The following is a 17,320-nucleotide window of genomic DNA, read 5'->3' as shown; positions in this document are numbered from 1 at the left end:
AGAACATTGCAAAGCAAAAAGGACCGCATGGCTGTATACCGCCAGAGAATGTCTAAATGGAAGACGGGCCGTAGACAGGCTCTGGTACCACTCTGTAGTTCAAGTTAATCCTGACCCTCTACAGCGCCCCCTGTGTCTATACCCCAGCATAACACCAGGCACAATCATAGGATGCTTTGTGTAATACTACTCCAATACTGCCTTAAAAAACATTCCCACATGACATACATGTTATCATAGTCTACCCCTAACAGTACTGCCAGATGAGGAAGATATTTCATGACTCTATATATATACTTTTTATTTTAATAAGTTTGTAAGGAGAAGGATTATGAGTGTACCTAGTCAACAAAAGGAGACATAAGAAAAAGCCACTTGATACTGATCCTTGCTGATCTCCACGAAAAGTTTCAGAGGCCAGTTAGAAAAATATGTTATAATATATTTCAGCTATTTATCTTGATAAAATCCATCCACAGCAAAACTGGACTGAATATATATATATATTTAAAAAGAACATGGCAATGCTAACATTCAAAAAACACATTTAGATTGAAAAATATCTGTCTATGTACACATACACATTATATATATATATATATATATATATATATATATATATATATATATATATATATATATATATATATATATATATATATATATATATATATATATATATATATATATATTTACACAACCCTGTAATTTAAACCCATCTAGCATCCATCTTATTCCATCGACATTACTTACAGTAGATACTGCATCTGCGACTTATTGCCTGGGCGACTCACTCATCGTTTTCACCGTGGGATTCATGGTCACCAATATCTTTCCATGGACAAGACACTGCGTAGCTGCATAGTTTTCCTTTGCAGTTAGTCTTCGACACACCACATCCACCAATCACACAACACAGCAGCAGCAGATCCCAGACCCCATGGGGTCATAAGACCGATACATACAGAATATCTTGAGTACTTAGGTAATTTGTGACGTTGTCCTATCCCGTAGCTTCAACAAGTCTTTGCATGTACAGTCAAAAGTAGAAACTTACAGACTGCATTCCACCATTTCCCCTTCTTGTGTAAATTGTGATGTTTCCAAATCCTTCAGCCTTTACAAGTGGATGGTCTTTGCGTGTACATTCAAAATGCAAATTAACTGCCTTCATTCAACCCTTTCACATCCATGTACAACACCGGTCCTTAGCTTTTCCCCATTCTGACATCAGAGATCCTCCCATCCAGAAAGTGCGGGTTGTGTATTTTTTGTACAATGGAGGAAGGATGAAATAGATAATCAAATGTGCTTTGTTATTACTGCATAAGAAGGCAAACCAAATCAGCTTTTTGGTTAAGAACAAAACAAAACTGTTTTAGAACTTCAGACAAAGCACACATCTCAGACATACTAAGAAGGGGTTGATCTCGACTAAACCATGATCAGTACGTGCAGTGCCCGGCACATCGAATTAACACTAACACCCAAAATTATACATCACAAGTTCAAATATGAATAGTTACTACTATATCTTTGCAGAAAGAGATTTCATTGGTTCACAGCCGTCAATGTGATTACCAAACCCTACACATTCATTATCAGACTACGACACAAAAAAAGAGACATGACGTCGCAAATGAATAGCAATGTGTGAAACTGGGCCAAGGTTAAACCTTTTAAACCACACAAATGATAGAAGGGCATTAACATAAAACATTACCATAGCGCACTCAAATAACGACTTTTATTCTCAGAATATTACTACTATTTCTCTTTACATACACATATATATAGAAAAATATAAAAGAGAAAATGAAAATCTGGACTGGGACATTCATGCGCAGACTGAAAAAAACCTGACGTGCCACACCAAAGGCTGCCGCTGGAGGCTAATCCAAAAGGCTACACCCAGAAAGCATGAATCCTGTGAGCCATCTGTTATTTTAAAGGAAAACCGAACCCTAAAACCAGGGCCTGGTGCTGGCCGTTTCGGTGCGAGCGGGGGGGGGGGCGCCTCTTTTTATATATTAGGTAAAACCATATAATTTGCCGAAATTGAGTGATAGGTTATACAATTAAGAAAAAACTACGGTGGGCCTCTTCATAACTAATTTACATATTTTTGTAATTCAATAATGTGATAATATATATATATATTTTTTTTTTACAAACCTTAATTTTTGGTACTCCCCCCAGGTACTTGCTGCCCTACGCACTCTGCGTACTCTGCGTATAGATAGCGGTGGGCCTGCCTAAAACAAATTATTTTAGATGAAATGTGATGTAGTGGCCGGGTTGTATCATAGTGGTATGGACTGATCAGGGACCATAGCACATCTTACATGCAGTTTTATAAACGTAAGATATGATGAAAACATGCACTCAATTTGCCCTCTGTGTAATCAATGCTATTGTATGAGTGACCTGTCATAGGCCGTTTGGGGTTATCAGGTAATGCCAATCAAACATTATTCGCGACCGATGGGTTGTATGCCAGCATAAACGGTGTCTTCACTCTCCGTCTCCCACTTCCTGTCCGCCATGCCGGTAAACGTTACGTCAGCGTAGGTGACATCCTCTGCAGTGGCAGCCACATCCTTAAAACACAAACATACACGCATGAATAAGCACATGCAAACATGAACCCACGTGCAACACACACACACACACACACACACACACACACACACACACACACACACACACACACACACACACACACACACACACACACACACACACACACACACACACACACACAGGGATATAGTTGGAAGAATAGAAGTTTAATTAAGTATGGAATTCATTAAATTACCACATTAAGAAATGTATGTACTCACAGTATTTATTACAGTATTATCATTCAGGGGAGTCTCTGTACGGGCAACAAGCTGGTCATCTGAAATTCAATAGAAAAATATGAATGTAAAACGGTATTGAAGGGGGTTATAATTCGCAAACCATATTTCAGAATCCCCAATCATTTGGCTATTGAAGCAATATGAAACTCAAGAGCCTCAAGTCTGCATTTATCATTTAACCCCAGATAATCTCTGTTGTGCTATTGCTATGTTGCCATAACCTCAGTTTTCTTTAGCATTGTGTGAGGTGAAGCAATCTGCTCTACGTGTGTATGTGTATGTTGCACTGCATCCAGGAACTTGACGAAACCTACTTGGTTTCCTCTTCTTCTTCTTTTTCTTCATTAGGATCAGAGCCAGCACCAATGTCATGGCACAGCCCACTACTGCCACAGAGATGATCACCTCGCTGTTGCCACCGTCCCCGTCTGTCCAAATAATATACAGTTTACAACGGTCCAGCTGAACCAATCTGTGCATTGGGCTCTATTGGCTTGATACTTTTGTTTGTGCTTAAAATTTGATTGTATTGCCTCTTCTACATGGTGGGCTCAAAAGTTAGGCCTGAATCATGGTATTAAAATAAACCATCTAGGCAATTGTATGCATTCATGGTATTGTAAGACAGTTTTGATAAGGGTCCACCAAATATCAAATACTGACTATATTGTACTAATAATTTCTTTTTAAAAAGTAAGTTACTAAACATTTGAAAGACAAGCTTTATTCAGTGCCTGTTTGCTTGTCGGTGTGTATCCATATAATAGTTTTGTTTAAATAAAAACTGAATTCACCAGCCCCATCATGATCTTGATCGTCGTCTTCTAGGTTAGGCATGGGAAGGCCTCTTCCCTCAACTGTGTGAAGACAAATCAAACATTGAACAAATCATCCGTGTGAAGACTTAAACACAGGAGCCATTGGTATTTACTACACCAAATTGTGTATCCGAGTGAGTGAGTGAGTGAGTGAGTGAGTGAGTGAGTGAGTGAGTGAGTGAGTGAGTGAGTGAGTGAGTGAGTGAGTGAGTGAGTGAGTGAGTGAGTGAGTGAGTGAGTGAGTGAGTGAGTGAGTGAATGAGTGAATGAGTAACAGAGAGAGACTGGTGATTCTTTCCACACCTCGGATACGGACGGGGAACTCCACCCTTTTCTGGACCTGGCGGTTGACCAAAGCCAGGCAGCTGAAGCGGCTGCCACGCTGAATGATGACATTCAGCTGGACAGTACATCTGGTGATCCTCTGTTCGGCGAGGATGTAGTTTGGTCGATTATCATCCTGCCACTTGAGAGACATACCTTTATACAGAGGGCTGTAACACCAACCAGACCCCTCGAACGTGACCAGACTACAGCTTAAAGTAACGTTGGCTCCGGGGAACATTCGAGACCTCAGCTGGGAGGAAACTGAAAGAACCAAAACAACCCAAAACATCAAATGCTTTTTTTTGCATGGTGCAGTTTGGGCAATATGTGTCCGAGATTGTTAGCGGGTAATACAGCTTTCAACACACCTGCAGCACAATCCCTCCCTGTGGGTTCAAGACCCATCCCACCGCTTCAGAAGACATCTCACTAACTGACCAACACTTGACCGCCACGTCATTGCTTTTATTAACACTTGAATTTAAGAACTTACTTTGTTATGGTGCTTCCACACCGCCCAAACAGACCCCCACATATACCTTCATACTGTCGGACCCCGTGGTGGTGGTCAGATTAAGTTTTTGGTTAGTTACAATGTCCCATCGGTGACGCCTAACTTAGGCATACCTTCTACAGTTGGGTGTCGATGTTTGTTGGGCAGTGAGCAGCACTTTGAATTATGAAACTGAACTTATTAGAAAAATTAAATCTTGGTCTGACACCTTTCTGGTTCCTTTAGCTACCCTGCACATTCAAAGTAAACATACAATCTACAGGCCCATGGGCATTACTCACCAGTGATAAGAGACAGATATTGCAAGTCACCAATATCTTTACTGCACCAATATCTACCGACATCCACTTCGGCGATGTTGTTGATGTGTAAGGAACAATTGGACACAATGTTAAATCTACCAGTGTTTGCGTCTTCTCTTCTGGAGATACTAGCGATAAGGGTTGTACCACTTTTCGTTTCATGAAACCATCGTATGTCTGAGCAGGATCCCTCCAAAGACGAGAGACATGGCAGGATAACTGTGTGACCCACTCCCCCCATCACGAGGTGGCGTTTGGTTACAGCTGTAAAGATATGCAGACAAAGGGTCACAGATATTAAAAACACACAGTACTGTATATTATATCTCCAGTTAGAAAAGATATTACATAGAAAGTTGCGTTCAATATCCTTACCTGTGTGAAAGAGGGCAATAAGTAGCAGCCCGATGGAACAAAGAGAAACACCAAACATGTTGTTTCTACGCTTTATTACCGAGACAGAGTCCTGTTTCTTTCGTGTTCGGTAAGATGTAGTCTTAGTCAACACAGAAACAGCTTCCTGAATTGGCCAACATTCTCTGACCCCAGACTTGGCATTACCTCCTTATTTGTTAGGTCCCAGGGTTACTTCCCTAATATGCTCATAGTATATTAGTACGTCATATCGCTGAATAAAGAGCAACGCAAATTATTTCAACGACGGTGTGGAATGCATTTTTATTTATAGATTGAGTAGATCCATTTAATAAGTAAAGTTATTTCCTATTTTGCAATATTTGCATATTTGTTATATTTTTTCAACCTTTGGTTATTCTCCCAAAACTTAACAAATAATTGTGTTTTCCCATTAAAACTCCTTCTTTCAATTGTAATGTCCCACACGGTAATCTTTTGTGTTCATATTTCGTAGGCAACACACGCAAATAACAAGCAAAACAATTACACAATGTATATTTTTATCTAAACATAAACATTGAAATTTAACAGAAAAATGGACGTTGAAAAACAAAGGCCCTTTGCCACACCACAGGCTGCAGCTGGATGCTACTCAAAAATGCTACACCCAGAGTACAAAATAAAGTACATGAATCCTGTGAGCTATCTGTTGTTTGAAGGAAAACCAAATCCTAAAACAAATTATTTTAGATGAAAAGTGATGTAGTGGGTTACATCATAGTGGTAAAGACTGATCATGGACCATAGCACGTCATACATGCAGTTTTAAAAACGTAGGATAAGATGTAAACATGGACTCAATTGGCCCTCTGGGTAGTCGATGGTGTTGTATGAGTAATCTGCTTTTGGCCGTTTTGGGTTACCAGGTAATGCCAATCAAACATTGTTGTGAGCGGTCGGTTCTATGTTTGTGTAAACAGTGGCTTCACTCTCTGTCTCCCACTTCCTGTCCGCATCGGCTGCAACCGTTATGTCAGCATGGGTGGCATCCTCTGCAGTGGCGGCCGCATCCTTAAAACACAAACATACACACACGAATTTGCACCTGCATACATGAACCCACGCCCACAACCCCCCCCCCCCCCACACACACACACACACAGACAGAGGGTTATAGTTGGAAGAATAGAAGTTTAAGAAAGTGTAGAATAAATTAAAATACCACTGTATTTAAGGATGAGGACGACCAATGTTAGAAGTGTATGTATGTACTTTACTCACAGTATTTATTACAGTATTAACGTCCAGGGGAGTCTCTGGATGTGCTACAAGCTGGTCATCTGAAATTAAATTAAAAAAAATGAATGTAAAAGGGTATTAAAAGGGTTGAATATATCGCAAACCATGTTTCGGACTCCTGAATGATTTGGCGATTGAAGCTATATGAAACTCAAGAACCTCGAGTCTGCATTTATCATTTAACAACCGAGAACCTCTGTTGTGCTATTCTAAAACGTCTATTCATGTGAACTATGGAAGTTTAAATAGCGTGTTAGAGTCTGAGAGCTATGAAACCACATGTTGCCATAACCTGATGTGCTCTACGCATGTCAATGTGTTTGTTGCGCTGCATCCAGGAACTTGAGGTAACCTACTTGGCTTCCTCTTCTTCTTCGCTAGGATCAGAGCCAGCACCACCGTCATGGCACAGCTCACTACTGTCACGGTGATGACTCGGCCGATCACCTCGCTGTTGCCACCGTCCCCGTCTGTCCAAATAATATACAGTTAACAACCGTCTAGCTGAACTCATGCATTGGGCTCTATTGGCTTGTTATTTTTGTTGGTGCTTAAAATTTGAAATATATTGTATTGCCTCAACTACATTGTGGGCTAAAAAGTTAGGCCTAAATCATGGTATTAAAATAAACCATCTAGGCAATTGTATGCAGTCATGGTATTGTAAGACAGTTTTGATAAGGGTCCACCAAATATGAAATACTGACTATATTGTACTAATAAAAAAATAAAATAAAGTAAGTAACTAAACATCAGAAAGACAAGCTTTATTCAGTGCCTGTTTGCTTATTGGTGTGTATCCATATTATAGTTTTGTTTAAATAAAAACTGAATTCACCAGCTACATTGGATCCCCCATCATGACCTTGATCGTCGTCTTCTAGGTTAGGCATGGGAAGGCCTCTTCCCTCAACTGTGTAAAGACAAATCAAACATTGAACAAATCATCCGTGTGAAGACTTAAACACAGGAGCCATTGGTATTTACTACACCAAATTGTGTATCCGAGTGATTGAGTGAGTGAGTGAGTGAGTGAGTGAGTGAGTGAGTGAGTGAGTGAGTGAGTGAGTGAGTGAGTGAGTAAGTGAGTGAGTGAGTGAGTGAGTGAGTGAGTGAGTGAGTGAGTGAATGAGTGAATGAGTAACAGAGAGAGACTGGTGATTCTTTCCACACCTCGGATACGGACGGGGAACTCCACCCTTTTCTGGACCTGGCGGTTGACCAAAGCCAGGCAGCTGAAGCGGCTGCCACGCTGAATGATGACATTCAGCTGGACAGTACATCTGGTGATCCTCTGTTCGGCGAGGATGTAGTTTGGTCGATTATCATCCTGCCACTTGAGAGACATACCTTTATACAGAGGGCTGTAACACCAACCAGACCCCTCGAACGTGACCAGACTACAGCTTAAAGTAACGTTGGATCCGGGGAACATTCGAGACCTCAGCTGGGAGGAAACTGAAAGAACCGAAACAACCCAAAACATCAAATGCTTTTTTTTGCATGGTGCAGTTTGGGCAATATGTGTCTGAGATTGTTATCGGGTAATACAGCTTTCAAAACACCTGCAGCACAATCCCTCCCTGTGGGTTCAAGACCCATCCCACCGCTTCAGAAGACATCTCACTAACTGACCAACACTTGACCGCCACGTCATTGCTTTTATTAACACTTGAATTTAAGAACTTACTTTGTTATGGTACTTCCACACCGCCCAAACAGACCCCCACAGATACCTTCATACTGTCGGACCCCGTGGTGGTGGTCAGATTAAGTTTTTTGGTTAGTTACAATGTCCCATCTGTGACACCTAATTTAGGCATACCTTCTACAGTTGGGTGTTGATGTTTGTTGGGCAGTGTGCAGCACTTTGAATTATATAACTGAACTGATTAGAAAAATTAAATCTTGGTCCGACACCTTTCTGGTTCCTTTAGCTAACCTGCACATTCAAAGTAAACATACAATCTACAGGCCCATGGGCATTACTCACCAGTGATAAGAGACAGATATTGGAAGTCACCAATATCTTTACTGCACCAATATATTCCGACATCCACTTCGGTGATGTTGTTGATGTGTAAGGAACAATTAGACACAATGTTAAATCTACCAGTGTTTGCATCTTCTCTTCTGGAGATACTAGCGACACGGGTTGTACCACTTTTCGTGTTATGAAGCCATCGTGTGCCTGAGCAGGATCCCTCCAAAGACGAGAGACATGGCAGGATAACTGTGTGACCCACTCCCCCCATCACGAGGTGGTCTTTGGTTACAGCTGTAAAGATATGCAGACAAAGGGTCACAGATATTAAAAACACAGTACTGTATATTATATCTCCAGTTAGATAAAATATTACATAGAAAGTTGCGTTCAATATCCTTACCGGTGTGAAAGAGGGCAATAAGTAGCAGCCCGATGGAACAAAGAGAAACACCAAACATGTTGTTTCTACGCTTTATTACCGAGACAGAGTCCTGTTTCTTTCGTGTTCGGTAAGATGTAGTCTTAGTCAACACAGAAACAGCTTCCTTAATTGGCCAACATTCTCTGACCCCAGACGTGGCATTACCTCCGTATTTGTTAGGTCCCAGGGTTACTTCCCTAATATGCTCATAGTATATCTAGTAGGTCATATCGCTGAATAAAGAGCAACGGAAATTATCTCAATGACGGTGTGGAATGCATTTGTATGTATAGATTGAGTAGATCCATTTAATGAGTAAAGTTATTTCCTATTTTGCAATATTTGCATATTTGTTATATTTTTTCAACCTTTGTTATTCTCCCAGAACTCAAATAATTGTGTTTTCCCATTAAAACTCCTTCTTTCAATTGTAATGTCCCACACGGTAATCTTTTGTGTTCATATTTCGTAGACAACACACGCAAATAACAACAAAACAATTATACAATGTATATTTTTATATAAACATAAACATTGAAATTTAACAGAAAAATGGACGTTGAAAAACAAAGGCCCTTTGCCACACCACAGGCTGCAGCTGGATGCTACTCAAAAATGCTACACCCAGAGTACAAAATAAAGTACATGAATCCTGTGAGCTATCTGTTGTTTGAAGGAAAACCAAATCCTAAAACAAATTATTTTAGATGAAAAGTGATGTAGTGGGTTACATCATAGTGGTAAAGACTGATCATGGACCATAGCACGTCATACATGCAGTTTTAAAAACGTAGGATAAGATGTAAACATGGACTCAATTGGCCCTCTGGGTAGTCGATGGTGTTGTATGAGTAATCTGCTTTTGGCCGTTTTGGGTTACCAGGTAATGCCAATCAAACATTGTTGTGAGCGGTCGGTTCTATGTTTGCGTAAACAGTGGCTTCACTCTCCGTCTCCCACTTCCTGGCCGCATTGCCTGCAACCGTTATGTCAGCATGGGTGACATCCTCTGCAGTGGCGGCCGCATCCTTAAAACACAAACATTCGCACATGCATACATGAACCCACGCCCACAACCCCCCCCCCCCCCCCCCCCCCCCCCACACACACACACACACACACACACGGTTATAGTTGGAAGAACAGAAGTTTAAGAAAGTGTAGAATAAATTAAAATACCACTGTATTTAAAGATGAGGACGACCAATGTTAGAAGTGTATGTATGTACTCACAGTATTTATTACAGTATTAACGTCCAGGGGAGTCTCTGGATGTGCTACAAGCTGGTCATCTGAAATTAAATTTAAAAAAATGAATGTAAAAGGGTATTAAAGGGGTTGAATATATCGCAAGCCATGCATCGGACTCCTGAATGATTTGGCGATTGAAGCCATATGAAACTCAAGAACCTCGAGTCTGCATTTATCATTTAACAACCGAGAACCTCTGTTGTGCTATTCTAAAACGTCTATTCATGTGAGCTGTGGAAGTTTAAATAGCGTGTTAGAGTCTGAGAGCTATGAAACCACATGTTGCCATAACCTGATGTGCTCTACGCATGTCAATGTGTTTGTTGCGCTGCATCCAGGAACTTGAGGCAACCTACTTGGCTTCCTCTTCTTCGCTAGGATCAGAACCAGCACCACCGTCATGGCACAGCTCACTACTGCCACGGCGATGACTCGGCCGATCACCTCGCTGTTGCCACCGTCCCCGTCTGTCCAAATAATATACAGTTAACAACCGTCTAGCTGAACTCATGCATTGGGCTCTATTGGCTTGTTACTTTTGTTGGTGCTTAAAATTTGAAATATATTGTATTGCCTCAACTACATTGTGGGCTAAAAAGTTAGGCCTGAATCATGGTATTAAAATAAACCATCTAGGCAATTTTATGCAGTCATGGTATTGTAAGACAGTTTGGATAAGGGTCCACCAAATATGAAGAACTGACTATATTGTACTAATAATTTTTTTTTTAAAAGTAAGTTATTAAACATTAGAAAGACAAGCTTTATTCAGTGCCTGTTTGCTTGTTGGTGTGTATCCATATTATAGTTTTGTTTAAATAAAAACTGAATTCATCAGCTACATTGGATCCCCCATCATGACCTTGATCGTCGTTTTCTAAGTTAGGCATGGGAAGGCCTCTTCCCTCAACTGTGTGAAGACAAATCAAACATTGAACAAATCATCCGTGTGAAGACATAAACACAGGAGCCAATGGTATTTACGACACCAAATTGTTTATCTATGAGTGAGTGAGAGAGTGAGTGAGTGAGTGAATGAGTGAGTGAGTGAGTGAGTGACAGAGAGAGACTGATGATTCTTTCCACACCTCTGATACGGGCGGGGAACTCCACCCTGTTCTGGACCTGGCGGTTGACCAAAGCCAGGCAGCTGAAGCGGCTGTCCGGCTGAATGATGACATTCAGCTGGACAGTACATCTGTTGATCCTCTGTTCGGCGAGGATGTAGTCCGGTCGATTATCATCCTGCCACTTGAGAGACATACCTTGATACGGAGGGCTGTAACACCAACCAGACCCCTTGAACGTGACCAGACTACAGCTTAAAGTAACGTTGGCTCCGGGGAACATTCGAGACCTCAGCTGGGAGGAAACTGAAAGAACCAAAACAACCCAAAACATCAAATGCTTTTTTTTGCATGGTGCAGTTTGGGCAATATGTGTCTGAGATTGTTAGCGGGTAATACAGCTTTCAACACACCTGCAGCACAACTCCTCCCTGTGGGTTCAAGACCCATCCCACCGCTTCAGAAGACATCTCACTATCTGACCAACACTTGACCGCCACGTCATTGCTTTTATTAACACTTGAATTTAAGAACTTACTTTGTTATGGTGCTTCCACACCGCCCAAACAGACCCCCACATATACCTTCATACTGTCGGACCCCGTGGTGGTGGTCAGATTAAGTTTTTGGTTAGTTACAATGTCCCATCGGTGACGCCTAATTTAGGCATACCTTCTACAGTTGGGTGTCGATGTTTGTTGGGCAGTGAGCAGCACTTTGAATTATAAAACTGAACTTATTAGAAAAATTAAATCTTGGTCTGACACCTTTCTGGTTCCTTTAGCTCCCCTGCACATTCAAAGTAAACATACAATCTACAGGCCCATGGGCATTACTCACCAGTGATAAGAGACAGAAAATGAAAGTCACCACTTTCTTTACCGCACCAATATATTCCGACATCCACTTCGGTGATGTTGTCGATGTGTAAGGAACAATTAGACACAATGTTAAATCTACCAGTGTTTGCGTCTTTTCTGGAGATAGAAGCGATAAGGGTTTTATCACTATTCGTGTTATAAAACCATCGTATGTCTGAGCAGGATCCCTCCAAAGACGAGAGACATGGCAGGTTAACTGTGTGACCCACTTCCCCCATCACGAGGTGGTCTTTGGATACAGCTGTAAAGATATGCAGACAAAGGGTCACAGATATTAAAAACACAGTACTGTATATTATATCTCCAGTTAGATAAAATATTACATAGAAAGTTGCGTTCAATATCCTTACTGGTGTGAAAGAGGGCAATAAGTAGCAGCCCGATGGAACAAAGAGAAACACCAAACATGTTGTTTCTAGGCTTTATTACCGAGACAGAGTCCTGTTTCTTTCGTGTTCGGTAAGATGTAGTCTTAGTCAACACAGAAACAGCTTCCTTAATTGGCCAACATCCTCTGACCCCAGACTTGGCATTACCTCCTTATTTGTTAGGTCCCAGGGTTACTTCCCTAATATGCTCATAGTATATTAGTGCGTCATATCGCTGAATAAGGAGCAACGGAAATTATCTCAATGACGGTGTGGAATGCATTTTTATTTATAGATTGAGTAGATCCATTTAATAAGTAAAGTTATTTCCTATTTTGCAATATTTGCATATTTGTTATATTTTTTCAACCTTTGGTTATTCTCCCAAAACTCAACAAATAATTGTGTTTTCCCATTAAAACTCCTTCTTTCAATTGTAATGTCCCACACGGTAATCTTTTGTGTTCATATTTCGTAGGCAACACACGCAAATAACAAGCAAAACAATTATACAATGTATATTTTTATATAAACATAAACATTGAAATTTAACAGAAAAAGGGACGTTGAAAAACAAAAGCCCTTTGCCACACCACAGGCTGCAGCTGGATGCTACTCAAAAATGCTACACCCAGAGTACAAAATAAAGTACATGAATCCTGTGAGCTATCTGTTATTTGAAGGAAAACCAAATCCTAAAACAAATTATTTTAGATTAAAAGTGATGTAGTGGGTTACATCATAGTGGTAAAGACTGATCATGGACCATAGCACGTCATACATGCAGTTTTAAAAACGTAGGATATAATGTAAACATGGACTCAATTGGCCCTCTGGGTAGTCGATGGTGTTGTATGAGTAATCTGCTTTTGGCCGTTTTGGGTTACCAGGTAATGCCAATCAAACATTGTTGTGAGCGGTCGGTTCTATGTTTGTGTAAACAGTGGCTTCACTCTCCGTCTCCCACTTCCTGTCCGCATTGCCTGCAACCGTTATGTCTGCATGGGTGACATCCTCTGCAGTGGCGGCCGCATCCTTAAAAACACAAACATACACACATGAATTCGCACATGCATACCCCCCCCACACACACACACACGCACACACACACACACCCCCCCCCCCCACACACACACACAGGGTTATAGTTGGAAGAATAGAAGTTTAAGAAAGTGTAGAATAAATTAAAATACCACTGTATTTAAGGATGAGGACGACCAATGTTAGAAGTGTATGTATGTGCTCACAGTATTTATTACAGTATTAACGTCCAGGGGAGTCTCTGGATGTGCTACAAGCTGGTCATCTGAAATTAAATTTAAAAAAATGAATGTAAAAAGGGTATTAAAAGGGTTGAATATATCGCAAACCATGTTTCGGACTCCTGAATGATTTGGCGATTGAAGCCATATGAAACTCAAGAACCTCGAGTTTGCATTTATCATTTAACAACCGAGAACCTCTGTTGTGCTTTTCTAAAACGTCTATTCATGTGAGCTATGGAAGTTTAAATAGCGTGTTAGAGTCTGAGAGCTATGAAACCACATGTTGCCATAACCTGATGTGCTCTACGCATGTCAATGTGTTTGTTGCGCTGCATCCAGGAACTTGAGGCAACCTACTTGGCTTCCTCTTCTTCTTCTTCTTCGCTAGGATCAGAGCCAGCACCACCGTCATAGCACAGCTCACTACTGCCACGGCGATGACTCGGCCGATCACCTCGCTGTTGCCACCGTCCCCGTCTGTCCAAATAATATACAGTTTACAACCGTCTAGCTGAACTCATGCATTGGGCTCTATTGGCTTGTTACTTTTGTTGGTGCTTAAAATTTGAAATATATTGTATTGCCTCAACTACATTGTGGGCTAAAAAGTTAGGCCTAAATCATGGTATTAAAATAAACCATCTAGGCAATTTTATGCAGTCATGGTATTTTAAGACAGTTTGGATAAGGGTCCACCAAATATGAAGTACTGACTATATTGTACTAATATTTTTTTTTTAAAAAAGTAAGTAACTAAACATTAGAAAGACAAGCTTTATTCAGTGCCTGTTTGCTTGTTGGTGTGTATCCATATTATAGTTTTGTTTAAATAAAAACTGAATTCACCAGCTACATTGGATCCCCCATCATGACCTTGATCGTCGTTTTCTAAGTTAGGCATGGGAAGGCCTCTTCCCTCAACTGTGTGAAGACAAATCAAACATTGAACAAATCATCCGTGTGAAGACATAAACACAGGAGCCAAGGGTATTTACGACACCAAATTGTGTATCTGAGTGAGTGAGAGAGTGAGTGAGTGCATGAGTGAGTGAGTGAGTGACAGAGAGAGACTGATGATTCTTTCCACACCTCTGATACGGACGGGGAACTCCACCCTGTTCTGGACCTGGCGGTTGACCAAAGCCAGGCAGCTGAAGCGGCTGTCCGGCTGAATGATGACATTCAGCTGGACAGTACATCTGTTGATCCTCTGTTCGGCGAGGATGTAGTCCGGTCGATTATCATCCTGCCACTTGAGAGACATACCTTGATACAGAGGGCTGTAACACCAACCAGGCCCCTCGAACGTGACCAGCCTACAGCTTAAGGTAACGTTGGCTCCGGGGAACATTCGAGACCTCAGCTGGGAGGAAACTGAAAGAACCAAAACAACCCAAAACATCAAATGCTTTTTTTTGCATGGTGCAGTTTGGGCAATATGTGTCCGAGATTGTTAGCGGGTAATACAGCTTTCAACACACCTGCAGCACAACTCCTCCCTGTGGGTTCAAGACCCATCCCACCGCTTCAGAAGACATCTCACTAACAGACCCACACTTGACCGCCACGTCATTGCTTTTATTAACACTTGAATTTAAGAACTTTCTTTGTTATGGTACTTCCACACCGCCCAAACAGACCCCCACAGATACCTTCATACTGTCGGACCCCGTGGTGGTGGTCAGATTACGTTTTTGGTTAGTTACAATGTCCCATCTGTGACGCCTAACTTAGGCATACCTTCTACAGTTGGGTGTGGAAGTTTGTTGGGCAGTGTGCAGCACTTTGAACTATAAAACTGAACTTATTAGAAAAATTAAATCTTGGTCCGACACCTTTCTGGTTCCTTTAGCTACCCTGCACATTCAAAGTAAACATACAATCTACAGGCCCATGGGCATTACTCACCAGTGATAAGAGACAGATATTGCAAGTCAACCCGATCTTTACTGCACTGATATCTTCCGACATCCACTTCGGTGATGTTGTTGATGTGTAAGGAACAATTAGACACAATGTTAAATCTACCAGTGTTTGCGTCTTCTCTTCTGGAGATACTAGCGATAAGGGTTGCACCACTTTTCGTGTCATGAAACCATCGTATGTCTGAGCAGGATCCCTCCAAAGACGAGAGACATGGCAGGATAACTGTGTGACCCACTCCCCCCATCACGAGGTGGCGTTTGGTTACAGCTGTAAAGATATGCAGACAAAGGGTCACAGATATTAAAAACACACAGTACTGTATATTATATCTCCAGTTAGATCAAATATTACATAGAAAGTTGCGTTCAATATCCTTACCTGTGTGAAAGAGGGCAATAAGTAGCAGCCCGATGGAACAAAGAGGTACACCAAACATGTTGTTTCTACGCTTTATTACCGAGACAGAGTCCTGTTTCTTTCGTGTTCGGTAAGATGTAGTCTTAGTCAACACAGAAACAGCTTCCTGAATTGGCCAACATTCTCTGACCCCAGACGTGGCCTTACCTCCTTATTTGTTAGGTCCCAGGGTTATTTCCCTAATATGCTCCTAGTATATTAGTACGTCATATCGCTGAATAAAGAGCAACGCAAATTATTTCAACGACGGTGTGGAATGCATTTTTATTTATAGATTGAGTAGATCCATTTAATAAGTAAAGTTATTTCCTATTTTGCAATATTTGCATATTTGTTATATTTTTTCAACCTTTGGTTACTCTCCCAAAACTCAAAAACTTTTGTATTCATTTTTCGTAGGCAACACACGCAAAATAATAAGCAAAACAATTATACAATGTATATTTTTATATAAACATATCATAAAATATATATATATATTATTATGGTAACCCGGCACGGTGAGCGAACCACCACCTCCCGAAACAGGACACAACTTCGCTGGGCAAAAGCCAAAAAGGCAGTTTAAATCCAAAATCAAACAAGTCTCATACTGAAAATAATACAACAACGAAAAAAAACCTGGGAGGAATCGACGGTGCTATCCCCCGTGGGTGGAATCCTGTCACCCACGAGGACAGGTCTCTCCGTGCAGGAGCTCCAGGGCTGGGAGAGCCCCGAATGAGTGGAGAAGCACTTCTCCACCTGTTCCTCAGGTGCTCTGCATATCCTTAATTGGACCGGGCCGGGTTGCCACAATATTTTCTACTTTGGTCTGGCTTTGCGAGACTACCACAGTATATGCATGGAAATTATTGAGGATCTTCATTGAGAATATTGAGGGATTGATATATCATACACCAAAATACATACATTAAAAATAAATCAAAGGATTGTGAATTGTGCGTCGTTTTTAAAGTTCCTGTCCCAAGGAATTGTGGGAGGGATTGAGCCCATTTCCTTTCGTTAAAGGACGGTTGAGTAGGAAGAGGAAGAATTAATGCACCTTTCCTCAGCATGAAGAGAATTCGAAGGTCTTATAATGGCTGCCACTTTAAGACGTCCGGTCACTTCGGGTCAGTTAGGTACTTTCCGATGCAAAAAGGATTGTCTGACTGACCACAGCCCATGGCTGTACAGGTAGGTACCACTCTGTATTTCAAGTTAATACTGATCCTCTACAGCGCCCCCTGTGTCTTTTCCCCAGCAAAACACCA

General features: G+C 41.2%; 2 protein-coding genes across 13 annotated transcripts; both read right to left on the bottom strand.

The window, feature by feature from the left end:
- Positions 1-1,517: 1,517 nt before the first annotated feature.
- On the bottom strand, positions 1,518-9,283 carry LOC115534765 (uncharacterized). Of its 7 annotated transcripts, XM_030345978.1 has the most exons (9): positions 6,838-6,920; positions 6,464-6,522; positions 5,201-6,287; positions 4,805-5,089; positions 3,986-4,270; positions 3,659-3,721; positions 3,179-3,292; positions 2,844-2,902; positions 1,518-2,600 (listed from the first exon to the last, which is right to left on the bottom strand). In XM_030345978.1, the coding sequence occupies exons 3-9, from the start codon at positions 5,256-5,258 to the stop codon at positions 2,472-2,474; spliced, it is 993 nt and encodes a 330-aa protein (XP_030201838.1). In that variant the 5' UTR covers positions 5,259-6,287; positions 6,464-6,522; positions 6,838-6,920; the 3' UTR covers positions 1,518-2,471. The 7 variants fall into 7 exon arrangements, with proteins under 7 accessions (XP_030201838.1, XP_030201837.1, XP_030201841.1 ...); XM_030345977.1 differs by lacking the exons at positions 2,844-2,902; positions 3,179-3,292; positions 3,659-3,721; ... (1 more) ...; positions 4,805-5,089; positions 5,201-6,287 and adding exons at positions 7,320-7,394; positions 7,655-7,939; positions 8,475-8,759; positions 8,869-9,283 and having other exon boundaries at positions 1,729-2,600; positions 6,838-6,951; XM_030345981.1 differs by lacking the exons at positions 3,986-4,270; positions 4,805-5,089; positions 5,201-6,287; positions 6,464-6,522; positions 6,838-6,920 and adding exons at positions 7,655-7,939; positions 8,475-8,759; positions 8,869-9,283 and having other exon boundaries at positions 1,729-2,600.
- Positions 9,284-9,392: 109 nt separating this feature from the next.
- Positions 9,393-16,210, bottom strand: LOC115534764 (uncharacterized). 6 transcript variants are annotated; one of them, XM_030345970.1, is made up of 7 exons: positions 16,026-16,206; positions 15,630-15,914; positions 11,229-11,513; positions 10,976-11,050; positions 10,497-10,607; positions 10,123-10,181; positions 9,393-9,917 (listed from the first exon to the last, which is right to left on the bottom strand). In XM_030345970.1, exons 1-7 carry the CDS (start codon positions 16,081-16,083, stop codon positions 9,783-9,785), a joined length of 1,008 nt encoding a protein of 335 aa, XP_030201830.1. In that variant the 5' UTR covers positions 16,084-16,206; the 3' UTR covers positions 9,393-9,782. The 6 variants fall into 6 exon arrangements, with proteins under 6 accessions (XP_030201830.1, XP_030201832.1, XP_030201835.1 ...); XM_030345969.1 differs by lacking the exons at positions 9,393-9,917; positions 10,123-10,181; positions 10,497-10,607; positions 10,976-11,050; positions 11,229-11,513 and adding exons at positions 12,722-13,491; positions 13,704-13,762; positions 14,079-14,198; positions 14,568-14,642; positions 14,811-15,095 and having other exon boundaries at positions 16,026-16,207; XM_030345972.1 differs by lacking the exon at positions 10,976-11,050 and having other exon boundaries at positions 16,026-16,204.
- Positions 16,211-17,320: the final 1,110 nt, after the last annotated feature.

The sequence above is a fragment of the Gadus morhua genome, chromosome 21, assembly GCF_902167405.1.
Source record: "Gadus morhua chromosome 21, gadMor3.0, whole genome shotgun sequence".
NCBI lineage: Eukaryota > Metazoa > Chordata > Actinopteri > Gadiformes > Gadidae > Gadus > Gadus morhua.
This window is presented reverse-complemented; position numbering and strand designations above follow the sequence as displayed.